Source organism: Antedon bifida, chromosome 2 (genome assembly GCF_963402885.1).
Source record: "Antedon bifida chromosome 2, ecAntBifi1.1, whole genome shotgun sequence".
Lineage (NCBI taxonomy): Eukaryota > Metazoa > Echinodermata > Crinoidea > Comatulida > Antedonidae > Antedon > Antedon bifida.
The window spans coordinates 32711935-32725261 of NC_136227.1; the positions used below are offsets into that span (position 1 = coordinate 32711935).

The following is a 13327-nucleotide window of genomic DNA, read 5'->3' on the forward strand; positions in this document are numbered from 1 at the left end:
TGAAACACAATGTACACGATTATTATATCGGCACCGTCGTACGACGTCTATAAATATTCCATTCAAAATTTCATAGAAAGTATTTTTAGAAAATTACCAGCTAGAATCTTTTTAAATAATATTTAAAAACTGCAAAACGTCATGGTATGGAATTATGTTACAAGTGGTTAGAGTTGAATATACGTTGTCCATGCACCCACAAAAAACGGAGTGCATTTTGTTTAAAAGAAAAGTTAAAAATATTGAGAATTCCAAATCACTTTTAATGATCATAATGTCCTTTAGTCATGATTCCATAAGTACCTTGGTTTACAAATTGATAACTGTATTTCAAATGAAGAATATGTTACATGTATTATTATGAAACTAAAGCAAATTCGACCAGATTGAAATGTCTGTACAGACAGGCTAGCTGTTTGAACAAGCAAAGTAGGAAACTGTTATGCTCTGCATTAATTCAGTGTATTTTCGACTATGCTGCAACAGACTGGCATTCTGGTATAACTTTATTCCTTCCAAATAAACTCCGGGTAACCCAAAACAAAATTGTACGGTTTATTCTCAACATTGCCTCTAAGGTACATATTGGTCAGGAACAACCAAAACGGCTGTTGGTTATCTGAACATAAACAACAGAGTTAAATTTCTAAGATAGACTTCAGGTATTATAGGTCCACGCCTATAAGATATACTATGATGTAGATTCCACTTTTTTAGCAGACAATTTTACAAATATTTCTAAACAACATACTATTATAATACTATTAAAGATTGGAATAATGTTCCATCAAACATAAAAGGTATAAAAACACCTAATGAGTATAAACATGTTATACAGCTTTATCTTAGTAGGCCTAATGTGCATAGGGAGACTAATGCATTGTGAACTGTTGTTATATTTTTGAATTTTTCTATGTTTTTGTTATAAGGACCCCATTGAATAGCTTAGCTCTATGGGTAATCCTTGGTATGTTGATTGTACCCCATTGGAAAGCTCTTCTAGATCTATGGGTAATCCTTGGTATGTTGATTGTACCCCATTGGAAAGCTCTTAGATCTAAGGGTAATCCTTGGTATGTTGATTGTACCCCATTGGAAAGCTCTTCTAGATCTAAGGGTAATCCTTGGTATGTTGATTGTACCCCATTGGAAAGCTCTTAGATCTAAGGGTAATCCTTGGTATGTTGATTGTACCCCATTGGAAAGCTCTTCTAGATCTATGGGTAATCCTTGTATGTTGATTGTACCCCATTGGAAAGCTCTTCTAGATCTAAGGGTAATCCTTGGTATGTTGATTGTACCGAATAAAACAAACAAAAATGTATCCGACTTATTGTAATGTTAAAATTGCAATTTGTGATTGCAGATAATATTTTTTCTGGTACAGTAGGTATATTGATGATTGTATCCAAACACACTTATACAAATATAAATTGCAAAAGAACTATCAATATTCCAATATTCATTTGGAAGCAAAAGCACCCCTTTAGGTCAACTTTAATATCACGATCACATGCCGCTATTGACTTTGGCCGTGACGTCACAAAAGCTGTTTCACAGTTTAGTGCAGGTCTTTCTGTAGAAGCACAATAGGATTACTACTAAGTCTATACTTATTCACTCAAAATTACACTAAACTATTTTTAGAAAAACACACAGAATCCTCGATTTAAATGTCAAGATCAATATACATAATAGAATTTTTAAATAAAACGTACGGTAACCTATTTGGTTCTGAAAATGACGTGAGTTTCTCAACGTTTCGATCAATTATGCTTTGATGTTCATAGATAATTATGATCCGACGTCCTGCTTAAGAGTGAGGAGTTTGTTTTCTGATTCTCACAAACAGGATGATCAAAGTAAATTAATGATTGAAACGTCGAGAAACCCAACAATTCATTCATTTCAGAACTCATATATACGCGTACGTGGGTACTGCAGTAGTACAGTACAGTTTTGTTCCTCCCACTGATGCCAGTCGCATCCAAGAGGCAGTCTTCTCTAGCATCCAAATATATGCTGGGTCCGACTGTTGAAGGGCTTCCTTGACTGGGTTAGCTTCTTAGCTTGACTGGGTTAGCTTCTTAGCTTGACTAGGATCGCACTGAAGGAGATTGCTTAATTTAATCCATGGGTCACGATAGTATAGTTTTCGGGCTTGTGCAAAGAGCATTCGTTTTGTTAATGTGTTATTTGGTTATCGACAGATATGGGCTATGTACTTCAGGTAGTGAACATGTATATAATCTTTTAGTGGAGTTGCACCGACGATATTTTCAACATCTTTATTTGAGAACAGGAGACTGAAAATTCCATCTTCTGTAGATTGCTCTTGGTTCCCTGTAACCTTCGCTTCTTTACATTTATATCCTCCTCTTATATACATTTGATTTCGCCAAGCAAACCTTCAAACAATTCTCATATTGTTCCATTGTCTTTCTTTGTTCAGTCGGCATTTTATACCTTTTATATAATTATTTGCTATAGTGTTTTTTTTATGCTAAAACTGGCATCTTTACCGTCATCATGATGATGACTCAGCATTATCGCATCGTCACTGCGCCGACAATATTACAAAACAATTGTTGTTGTATTGTATTTAAATTCTGGGTAGGAAAAAAAATAAACGAATAGAGTTATATTTTGATATCGAAATAGTGATGAAAAATTAAATTGGTAAAATAAATTATTTTTAAAAAACTGGTACGGTGTCATGTTGTCCGTTGAAGGCGCTCTTTGGTTTCTATTTAAAACGAGTAGAACAGAGTTAAATTTCTAAGATAGACTTCAGGTATTATAGGTCCACGCCTATAAGATATACCATGATGTAGATTCCACTTTTTTAGCAGACAATTTTACAAATATTTCATTTTGTAATTCCTAATATCAAAGTGTTGGATTCGAAAACATTCTATTATAATACTATTAAAGATTGGAATAATGTTCCATCAAACATAAAAGGTATAAAAACACCTAATGAGTATAAACATGTTATAAAGCTTTATCTTAGTAGGCCTAATGTGCATAGGGAGACTAATGCATTGTGAACTGTTGTTATATTTTTGAATTTTTCTATGTTTTTGTTATAAGGACCCCATTGAATAGCTTGCTCTATGGGTAATCCTTGGTATGTTGATTGTACCCCATTGGAAAGCTCTTATAGATCTAATAATCCTTGGTATGTTGATTGTACCTCATTGGAAAGCTCTTCTAGATCTAAGGGTAATCCTTGGTATGTTGATTGTACCGAATAAAACAAACAAACAAAAATGTATCCGACTTATTGTAATGTTAAAATTGCAATTTGTGATTGCATATAATATTTTTTCTGGTACAGTAGGTATATTGATGATTGTATCCAAACACACTTATACAAATATAAATTGCAAAAGAACTATCAATATTCCAATATTCATTTGGAAGCAACTGCACCCTTTAGGTCAACTTTAATATCACGATCACATGCCGCTATTGACTTTGGCCGTGACGTCACAAAAGCTGTTTCACAGTTTAGTGCAGGTCTTTCTGTAGAAGCACAATAGGATTACTACTAAGTCTATACTTATTCACTCAAAATTACACTAAACTATTTTTAGAAAAACACACAGAATCCTCGATTTAAATGTCAAGATCAATATACATAATAGAATTTTTAAATAAAACGTACGGTAACCTATTTGGTTCTGAAAATGACGTTAGTTTCTCAACGTTTCGATCAATTATGCTTTGATGTTCATAGATAATAATGATCCGACGTCCTGCTTAAGAGTGAGGAGTTTGTTTTCTGATTCTCACAAACAGGATGATCAAAGTAAATTAATGATTGAAACGTCGAGAAACCCAACAATTCATTCATTTCAGAACTCATATATACGCGTACGTGGGTACTGCAGTAGTACAGTACAGTTTTGTTCCTCCCACTGATGCTTGTCGCATCCAAGAGGCAGTCTTCTCTAGCATCCAAATATATGCTGGGTCCGACTGTTGAAGGGCTTCCTTGACTGGGTTAGCTTCTTAGCTCAGGATCGCACTGAAGGAGATTGCCTACTTTAATCCATGGGTCACGATAGTATAGTTTTCGGGCTTGTGCAAAGAGCATTCGTTTTGTTAATGTGTTATTTGGTTCTCGACAGATATGGGCTATGTACTTCAGGTAGTGAACATGTATATAATCTATTAGTGGAGTTGCACCAACGATATTTTCAACATCTTTATTTGAGAACAGGAGACTGAAAATTCCATCTTCTGTAGATTGCTCTTGGTTCCCTGTAACCTTCGCTTCTTTACATTTATATCCTCCTCTTATATACATTTGATTTCGCCAAGCAAACCTTCAAACAATTCTCATATTGTTCCATTGTCTTTCTTTGTTCAGTCGGCATTCATCATTTTATACCTTTTATATAATTATTTGCTATAGTGTTTTTTTATGCTAAAACTGGCATCTTTACCGTCATCATGATGATGACTCAGCATTATCGCATTGTCACTGCGCCGACAATATTACTTGTTTACTTGTTTCCCGTACACTTTCGTCTACGGGATCGAGGCGAAGCACTCAGTGCTTAAAAGCCCCTCTTAGCAATAAAATCATATTCAATATAGGGTGAAAACTTCAGCGGGTGGTTAGACCATGCGACGTTAAGTTTTGCTTTGAACGAGTTCACCGTAGCACATGAAACTACATCCGTAGGCAGAGCATTCCATAAGAGAATAACTCTCCTGGAGAAGGTGTCCCTCCTAATATTAAGACGAGAGCTTTTAAACTTGAGTTTATATGTGTGTCCACGGGTCCGAGATTCTAGATCAAATTCAAAAAATGTGTTGATCGAGATACGATCGAAACCCTTAACAATCCTAAAAACTTGGATAATATCCGCTCTCTGCCTTCGATATCTCATAGTAGGAAGACCAAGAATTCTCAAACGTTGTTCATAAGGGATATTTCGGTACCTAGGAATCAATCTTGTTGCTCTTTGCTGGACCTTCTCTATTTCATCCTGATCTCGTTTTCTAATAGGATTATAAACAGTGTTACAATATTCAAGCGTTGGCCTGACAATAGACTTATACAGCTTCAAAAATCCATCTTTATTCAAGAATTTAAAAGATCTATAAATCATTCCTAGTTTCTTATTAGCCCTTTTACAGATATCCGCTACATGCAAATTAAAGATTAAACTAGGATCAAAGGTAACACCCAGATCTTTCTCCTGCTTTACCTCATGTAGTAAATTACCAGCCATTGAATACAAGAACTTAAGATTATCACGACCATAATGAAATACCTTACACTTAGTGTCATTAAATGGCAATTGCCAAACATTAGACCAATGGGAAGCACTGTCAATGTCTCTCTGAAATAAATCCGCATCATCAATGTTATTGACCACTCTATACAACTTAGTGTCGTCTGCAAATAAACGTATACTAGATTCGACAACATCAGGTAAATCGTTAATGAAGATTGAAAATAAGATTGGGCCCACAACGCTACCCTGTGGAATTCCACTTAATACTGGAGCCTGTGATGATAATTGACCATTGACACTAACTCGTTGCGTTCTATTTGACAAATAATTAGAGAACCAACCTAGTAGATTTCCCGTAATACCAAAACCTTTCAATTTGACTAGAAGCCTTTGGTGTGGCACACTATCAAAAGCCTTTTTATAGTCTAAATAGACACAATCAAAGCTATCATGGTTATCCAGGTTAGTAGTCCAACTCTCCAGGACATCAAGTAGTTGTAATGCACATGATCTACCTTGTCTGAATCCAAATTGTTCGTTGCACAAAAGACCATTACTCTCAAGATACATTACAAGTTTATCCCTAATAATCCTTTCCATCATTTTCCCTATGACCGACGTTAAACTAACCGGTCTATAGTTAGCCGGGTCCTCCTTTTTTCCTTTTTTGAATATAGGTATTACAATTGCCTCCTTCCACGATAGAGGGACCTTCTGATCATTGAATAATCTAGTGAATATTAGACTGAGAGGGTAAGCAATTTGATCCTTTAATTCAATCAAAACCCGTGGGTGAAAGCCATCAGGGCCAGCTGACTTATCTATAACTAAGTTAGACAACAGCTTGTGAATATCTTCTACACTAAACTCAATATCTGACAAAGAAGCCTCAATCTTTTTATCCAGATTTGGAACATTCGATAAGTTCTCCTTACAAAAGACACTGCTAAAAAAAGAATTAAAAGACTCGGCTTTCTCTTGGTCATCTACAACAAGTTTACCCTCAAAATTTCTAAGAGTTGGAATACCAGATCTGGTTTTTAACTGAGAATTTACATAGCGCCAGAAAGACTTTTCATTGACTTTAACCTCATTTGCAATCTTATTTTCAAGGATGCTTTTAGAACTCTTAATCAAGTTGACAGTATCATTCCTTACTCTAATAAACGTGTTCCATTTGACACTAGCACTTTCATGCCCTTTACGCTTTGCTTTGATATACTGTTTCCAGCATTTATTCTTCTGTTTAATAGACTTATCAACCTCCTTAGTAAACCACAAAGGTCTCTTAAAATTTCCAGACAAGTGTTTCTTACACTTTGGAACAAACTGTTCCATACCTCTAGATAAAATCTCATCAAAAGAACCGTGCGAGTGTAACCCGTCCTTATCCAATAACTCAGTGTCCCAATCGACACTATCAAGAAAACCACGAAACTTATCATAATCAGCATGGAAATAATTTCTGACCTCTACCACCTCATCTTTGATTAAGTTAACAGGAATTTTAAATCGAAGTACCATATGATCACTCTTACCTAAGGGTGGAGCTTGAAGGACCTCACTAATAGAATCCTCATTTGATGTAAATACCAGGTCCAGAACATTGGGCTGTTCTCCTATTCTATAACGGGTTGGGTCTCGTACATGCTGAGCTAAAAATAAGTCATTAATGGTGTCGAAAAAATTATGACTATTTTTACCATCTTCACCAGTCACATATCCTAGCTCCCAATTAATACTCCTATAATTAAAATCTCCAACTATAATAAAATCGGAACAAGAAAAGGATGCCACTTTTCTAAACAGAGAACACAAGGCAGAATTATTGACATTAGATCCGGAGTCACTTCTATACACACATCCAATTATTAAGGTGCGATCTTTGACTCTAATCTCAACAAACATGGATTCCTCAAACAAAATATCTTTAAACAAAACAGGAGTGGCAGACATCCCATTTCGAACATAAATAACAACTCCTCTACCAGATGAAAGCTTTTCATTTGGCAAAAACATCTGATATCCAGGGATATGAAACTCTTCTATAGACAATTCAAAAAAGTACTTCTTTGGTAGAATCTCAGTCAAAGCAATGATATCAGCTTTCTCTGAAGATAAACGCAACAAAAGCTCATTCTTCTTATTTAGAAGGGAATCACAATTTGTATAAAACACATTAAAAAAATCATTAACATCTTCTGACTGCGTGGAACTTACATTGTTAGGCAGTGTTCTCTTCCGATTGGGTAGTGCTTTGGGAACGAAACCGAGTTATTTTCCCCCTTCTAATTACCAAGTCTTTTTCCCCTTTGCTTTGCCTATCCCTCAATATGTCCCTAAGTTTATTATACTCATCCCGTTCCTTTATTGTTCTATCATTACTTACTGCGCACTTTTTTTGTATCGCAATTTCAAAGGCATCTCTTTCAAAACAATTGTTGTTGTATTGTATTTAAATTCTGGGTAGGAAAAAAAATAAACGAATAGAGTTATATTTTGATATCGAAATAGTGATGAAAAATTAAATTGGTAAAATAAATTATTTTTAAAAAACTGGTACGGTGTCATGTTGTCCGTTGAAGGCGCTCTTTGGTTTCTATTTAAAACGACTAGAGCAGGTGATGGTTTGGTGGTATCAATTCACACAGCGCGGCCTTTATGAATAATAAAAAGGTGTAGGTCTAGGCCTAGTAGGTAAGGCCTAGTTTCTTCTTAGAGCCACAAAACTTAGGTAAGCTGGGTGTTAGTTTGTTTCTTTTTTGGTAATACGCTAGGCCTAGACTCTACTGGTGCCTGCATGGCACCTAACTAACGTGACAAATATTTATGAACACATCAATTGTTATCCCCCTAGTTAGGCCTACCTAGTACTAGTACTAGTAGGCCTCCACCACACACAGGCAGCCAGCAGTCGTGCGTGTGCCACTCTTTTTTTCTCTTTTTTCTAGCCCACACAAACTAGAGAGTCGCAGGAGGAAAGTGTGACTTCTAACTAGCCTAGTTTAGTAGCCTACTACTATCTAGGCCTGGGCCTAGATGACCTCAATGTCTGATCTTAATTGTCCTCATCTTCTCACAGCAGGATGAAAGTGCGTGACATACTTGAAGATGGTTATCAGACGATCGGGACCACGGACGATCGGGCCCAGACGATCGGGCCCACTTCAAGACGATCGGGCCCAAGTCGTGAGACGATCGGGCCCATCAAGGGTGAAAGACGATCGGGCCCAGAGACGATCGGGCCCAGACGATCGGGCCCAACAAACAAGACGATCGGACCCAAAACATTCTCGGAAAATTAAAAAAAAATAAATACGCGAATACAAACAACACAATAATAACAATCAAAATCAATCACATTTATTCATAAATCGAGAGTATTGGTAAGACATTTTTAAAACCAGTAGACGTGTTAATTATTAGGGGAAAATTATGATAAAATCAGAAAAAAATCTAATTAACCTTTTTAATTAAAATTTCCTGCTTTTATTTTTGATGTAAAGCGCATTGAGAGCCTGCTTATGCGCTATATAAGAACAGACTATTATTAATTTAAATTATTATTATTATTAATTACGCAAGAAAAGCACGTTGACACTAGCACTAGGAATTAAAAATGATGAAATGTGGCACATTATTTTATATAACACAAACGACTATCGGGCCCAACGCTAAGACGATCGGGACCAACTGGTAAGACTATCGGGCCCAACGTGGTTCTGAAAACACTGGACGATCGGGCCCAACTGGTATGACGATCGGGCCAAACGCTGAAGACGATCGGGACCATCTTTTCTGAGCCCGATCGTCTTGGGCCCGATCGTCCGTGGTCCCGATCGTCTGTTCCCCCTTGAAGATTACAGCTGCTACACATATACCTCCAAAACGAACATGTGGACCTACTCTACATACATATACCTCCATGTACAGAGACAGAACTACTGTCGTCTAGATGGCTGTTGACAGGTAAGCACTCATGGATACAGAGTAAAGAAACAACTATGTTTTTGCCAATTTGTAAATGTAAATTATAGTGAATGTACAATTAAGAATGGCCAGTTGATATAGACATTTCACATCCTGATTAGGCAACTAGGCCTACTGCTGTATTATTATGTTTTTTTTTTTTTTTTTAAGAATGAGTGCAAGAATGTTCTTACTGATAGACAACATGTAAGTATTCAAGAATACGACAGATTAAAGGTAAAGAGAAAACTTAATTCAGTTGGCAAATGTGTTAATTTTTACACGTCCAAGTAATAATAATTATCTTTAATAGAATATATCAGTTGGACTTGTAACAGGCCACAGACCATGTTTTGTTTTTTGTTTTTTTTTCATAATTAAATAGCAGCCACGAATCATGTTAATTTGTTTTTCAATGATTAAAAATTAGTGGAAGAAAGTTGCGTTATTATCTTTGTCAGATTAGTAATTTCAGCAATGATCCTGATTATTTCATCTTTCTGATTTCAACAAGAGCTGGTGAGTTAGGCATCAACTTGACAACAGCTGACACAGTCATTATATATGACAGTGATTGGGTAGGCATCAACTTGACAACAGCTGACACAGTCATTATATATGACAGTGATTGGGTAAGTTAAATAAATAATTACTACATTTTATTACAGCATGATCAATAATCTGCCATACGATTTACACACAGAGTGTCATATGTAAAGAAGTATTTGTGCTGAGTGAAGTTGAGCCTAACCTAAATTGATTCTACCCAGCTTATATTTCACATACCAACTTAAGTCTGTTCATAACCTAGTCTTACCTACCACTTTCACTGTTTGGAACACACCACCATGTTTATAGAAATATCCCAACATGTTTGTAATGAATTTATAGCAGTGCAACTTTGCCTCCAACTTTATACAAGCTATTAAAATAATAAGGTGGTAAGATAAATTGTTTGATTTGTATTCAACTATGTTTATTTTAGAGAACTGAAGACGTTTCAATCTGCCAACAGACTTCTACTTACTGGTACCCCACTTCAAAACAACCTGTCTGAGTTGTGGTCTATGCTGAACTTCTTGCTACCAGAAGTGTTTGATGATCTACAAACGTAAGTATTAATTGTTATCAATTTGGATCCGGTCCAGCTCCAGTTGAGGTTCGCAACAGATTGTGCGTCGTACAGCATTAGTGACTTTTTGTTTTCATGACGTGTCATGCAGCTACACGCATATCGAGGAAAAAGAACATGGCACATGGTGCGTCGTGAAAACAAAACAAAATGCGACATGATTTTTGTTTTCCGGAGCAGGTGTGAAAGGCAAACATGTCAATCACTGCCCACCAAACAATTTCCCTCTGTATAAGAACAAAACTGATGTGTATGTAAATTTTCTTTATTTTATTTTTCAGGTTTGAATCCTGGTTTGATTTTAATTCATTTTCAAGTCACGAAGATGAAGAAGCCATTGTAGCTAAGGAGAGACAACAACATGTTATATCCATGATGCACCAGGTACTGCCAACAAATCAGTTAACAGTTTCTTAGATCAAAAACGAAGGGAACGGTAATTGCTCCATCTATCAGACCGAACGTTAAATCGACCAATTATAGTCCCGATGAGAATGGAACAGATTATACTGGCCTTAAATGCATGCACAGATTAATGTTGATATTTTCTGTTTGTAATTTTATTCTGTATTAAAACTGTTTGTATCTTATAGATCTTGACGCCATTTTTATTACGACGCTTAAAGACAGATGTTGACCTGACAATACTTCCAAAGAAAGAGATCATTGTAAATGCACCAATGATGAGTATTCAACAAGAATTCTACGCATCAACTCTAGACAGGTCAATTATTGATAAGGTCAAACCCAAGGTAAGAACAGTGCATCACTTGCCATGGCTCTGTTATAATCAACCTAGCTGCCTACAAGCCAGAGTGTTAGTTAACATGAAATTAGAAACACATGCTAAAATAAATGAGGCGAGATTCTGCAGCTGAGAAATTGCAGTAAGAATTAGCCAATGATTGGTTGATAACTAAAAGTTAAAAAATCAAGTGCCACACTTTCTATAGTTTGTTTAGGTGCCTTATGTTATTAAGTTCCAAAATATTGAAGTGTATATAAAAAGAATGTTGTTGTCACTCATCTTGGCGTCCTTTTGTTCCACAGAAAAAAGAAGAGGTAACATTGACCCCAAAAGGTCGACCCAAGAGAGGATGCTCTAAAACGGTCGACTGCTCCATTGTATTTAATGAAACTGAGGAATCTGATGATGTTGAAGATTGGTACAAAAAGATTAGAGACACATTTGCCAAGTGAGTTTACAATAGTTGTAGTAGAGAAGTCTAGGCGTGAGTACCATAAAGTTAAGATTGAATGGGAAAAATATTTCGTTGTATTCAGGTGGCATGGGGTGGGTGCTGTGTTGAAATTATTCTTTGTAGTATGGTGTTGGTTAGTGCTATATCTATAATGTCCTGTAGTCGGAACAGATGCTTAGCACCTGGTGAGAGGGTGTCCCTGTCCACTTCCACCACTACAACATCCATGAGTACATTACTTTATACCCCTTTTATTATTTATTTCAGAGAACCAACTGCACCTGGTGAGAGGGTGTCCCTGTCCACCTCCACCACTACAACATCCATGAGTACATTACTTTATGCCCCTTTTATTATTTATTTCAGAGAACCAACTGCACCTGGTGTGACGCCATCAAATACAGAATCAGTAGTTAATATTAAGCTTCAAAACATTGTAATGCAACTAAGAAAATGCTGTAACCATCCTTACCTACTGGAATATCCACTTGACCCGGTCACGCAACAGTTCAAAGTTGACGAGGATCTTGTCAAGTCATGCGGAAAGCTTTTAGTGTTGGAGAGGATGTTACCTGAACTAAAGAAGCGTGGACACAAGGTATCAATCTTAAATATTCATGTTAGTTTAAAAGAATGCAATAAGTTAATGAAATTGGCAATTGGTACCAGCTTATTTTATAAAAACATCTGAATTATATGTCTGTTTGTCTGTAGGTCCTGATCTTATCCCAGATGACCTCAATGTCTGATATGTTTGTCTGTAGGTCCTCATCTTTTCCCAGATGACCTCAATGTCTGATATGTTTGTCTGTTTGTCTGTAGGTCCTGATCTTATCCCAGATGACCTCAATGTCTGATATGTTTGTCTGTAGGTCCTCATCTTTTCCCAGATGACCTCAATGCTTGACATACTTGAAGATTACTGCCACTTAAGAAACCACAACTACTGTCGTCTAGATGGCAGCATGGCTTTTGCTGAGAGACAGGGTAAGCACCTGCATGGTGAAGATGAAGAAATTTAGAATTATTTGGAAGAACTTGTAAATATAAATGATACTGAATTAAGTTGATACACACATTCTGATTTTAGCAACTACTGCTGTATTATGTTAATTAGTATTATGTGTTAGTATTTGTGTTATTATCTTTCTCAGACTAGTAATTTTAGCAATGATCCTGATTATTTCATCTTTCTGCTTTCATCAACTTGACAACAGCTGACACAGTCATTATATATGACAGTGATTGGGTAAGTTAAATAAATAATTACTACATTTTATTACAGCGTGATCAATAATCTGACATACGATTTACACACAGAGTGCAATATACTTTTTTGCTGCGCACTTTTTGCACTCAAGTGCATGATAGTGAAAAAATAAAGAGCGCACACGTGACTCATTTCAGCGCGTCTGATTGGCTACATCCTTGAACCCATGTTATAACAATTAGTCACAAGCTTGTGGTGTAATGTTTGTTTTAGTGTAGTGACTTTCAATACATTGTAAAGTAGCATTTATAGTTATATTATAGAATCCACAGTCAGATCTACAAGCCCAAGATAAGATAGATGCCACAGAATTGGTCAAGAAAAGCCAGTGATTGTGTACAGGTTAGTGACCATTAACACCATTGACCAGAAGATAGTGGAGAGAGCAGCTGCAAAGAGGAAGCTGGAGAAGATGGTCATTCATCAAGGTCAGTTTTGTCTTTCACACCTCCCTAAAAACCCTCCTGAACAATAAACGCCCGGGGCATTTATTCAAATG

General features: G+C 36.3%; 1 protein-coding gene across 1 annotated transcript in view; it reads left to right on the forward strand.

The window, feature by feature from the left end:
* Positions 1-10291: 10291 nt before the first annotated feature.
* Positions 10292-13327, forward strand: part of LOC144835629 (lymphoid-specific helicase-like) — a 156820-nt gene continuing 153784 nt past the window's right edge. Inside the window, exons 1-6 of the mRNA XM_078690709.1 lie at positions 10292-10335; positions 10638-10740; positions 10950-11108; positions 11407-11552; positions 11925-12156; positions 12431-12545. Of these exons, the coding sequence (XP_078546835.1) occupies positions 10292-10335; positions 10638-10740; positions 10950-11108; positions 11407-11552; positions 11925-12156; positions 12431-12545 (799 nt within the window). The remainder of the gene's footprint in view (positions 10336-10637; positions 10741-10949; positions 11109-11406; positions 11553-11924; positions 12157-12430; positions 12546-13327) is intronic.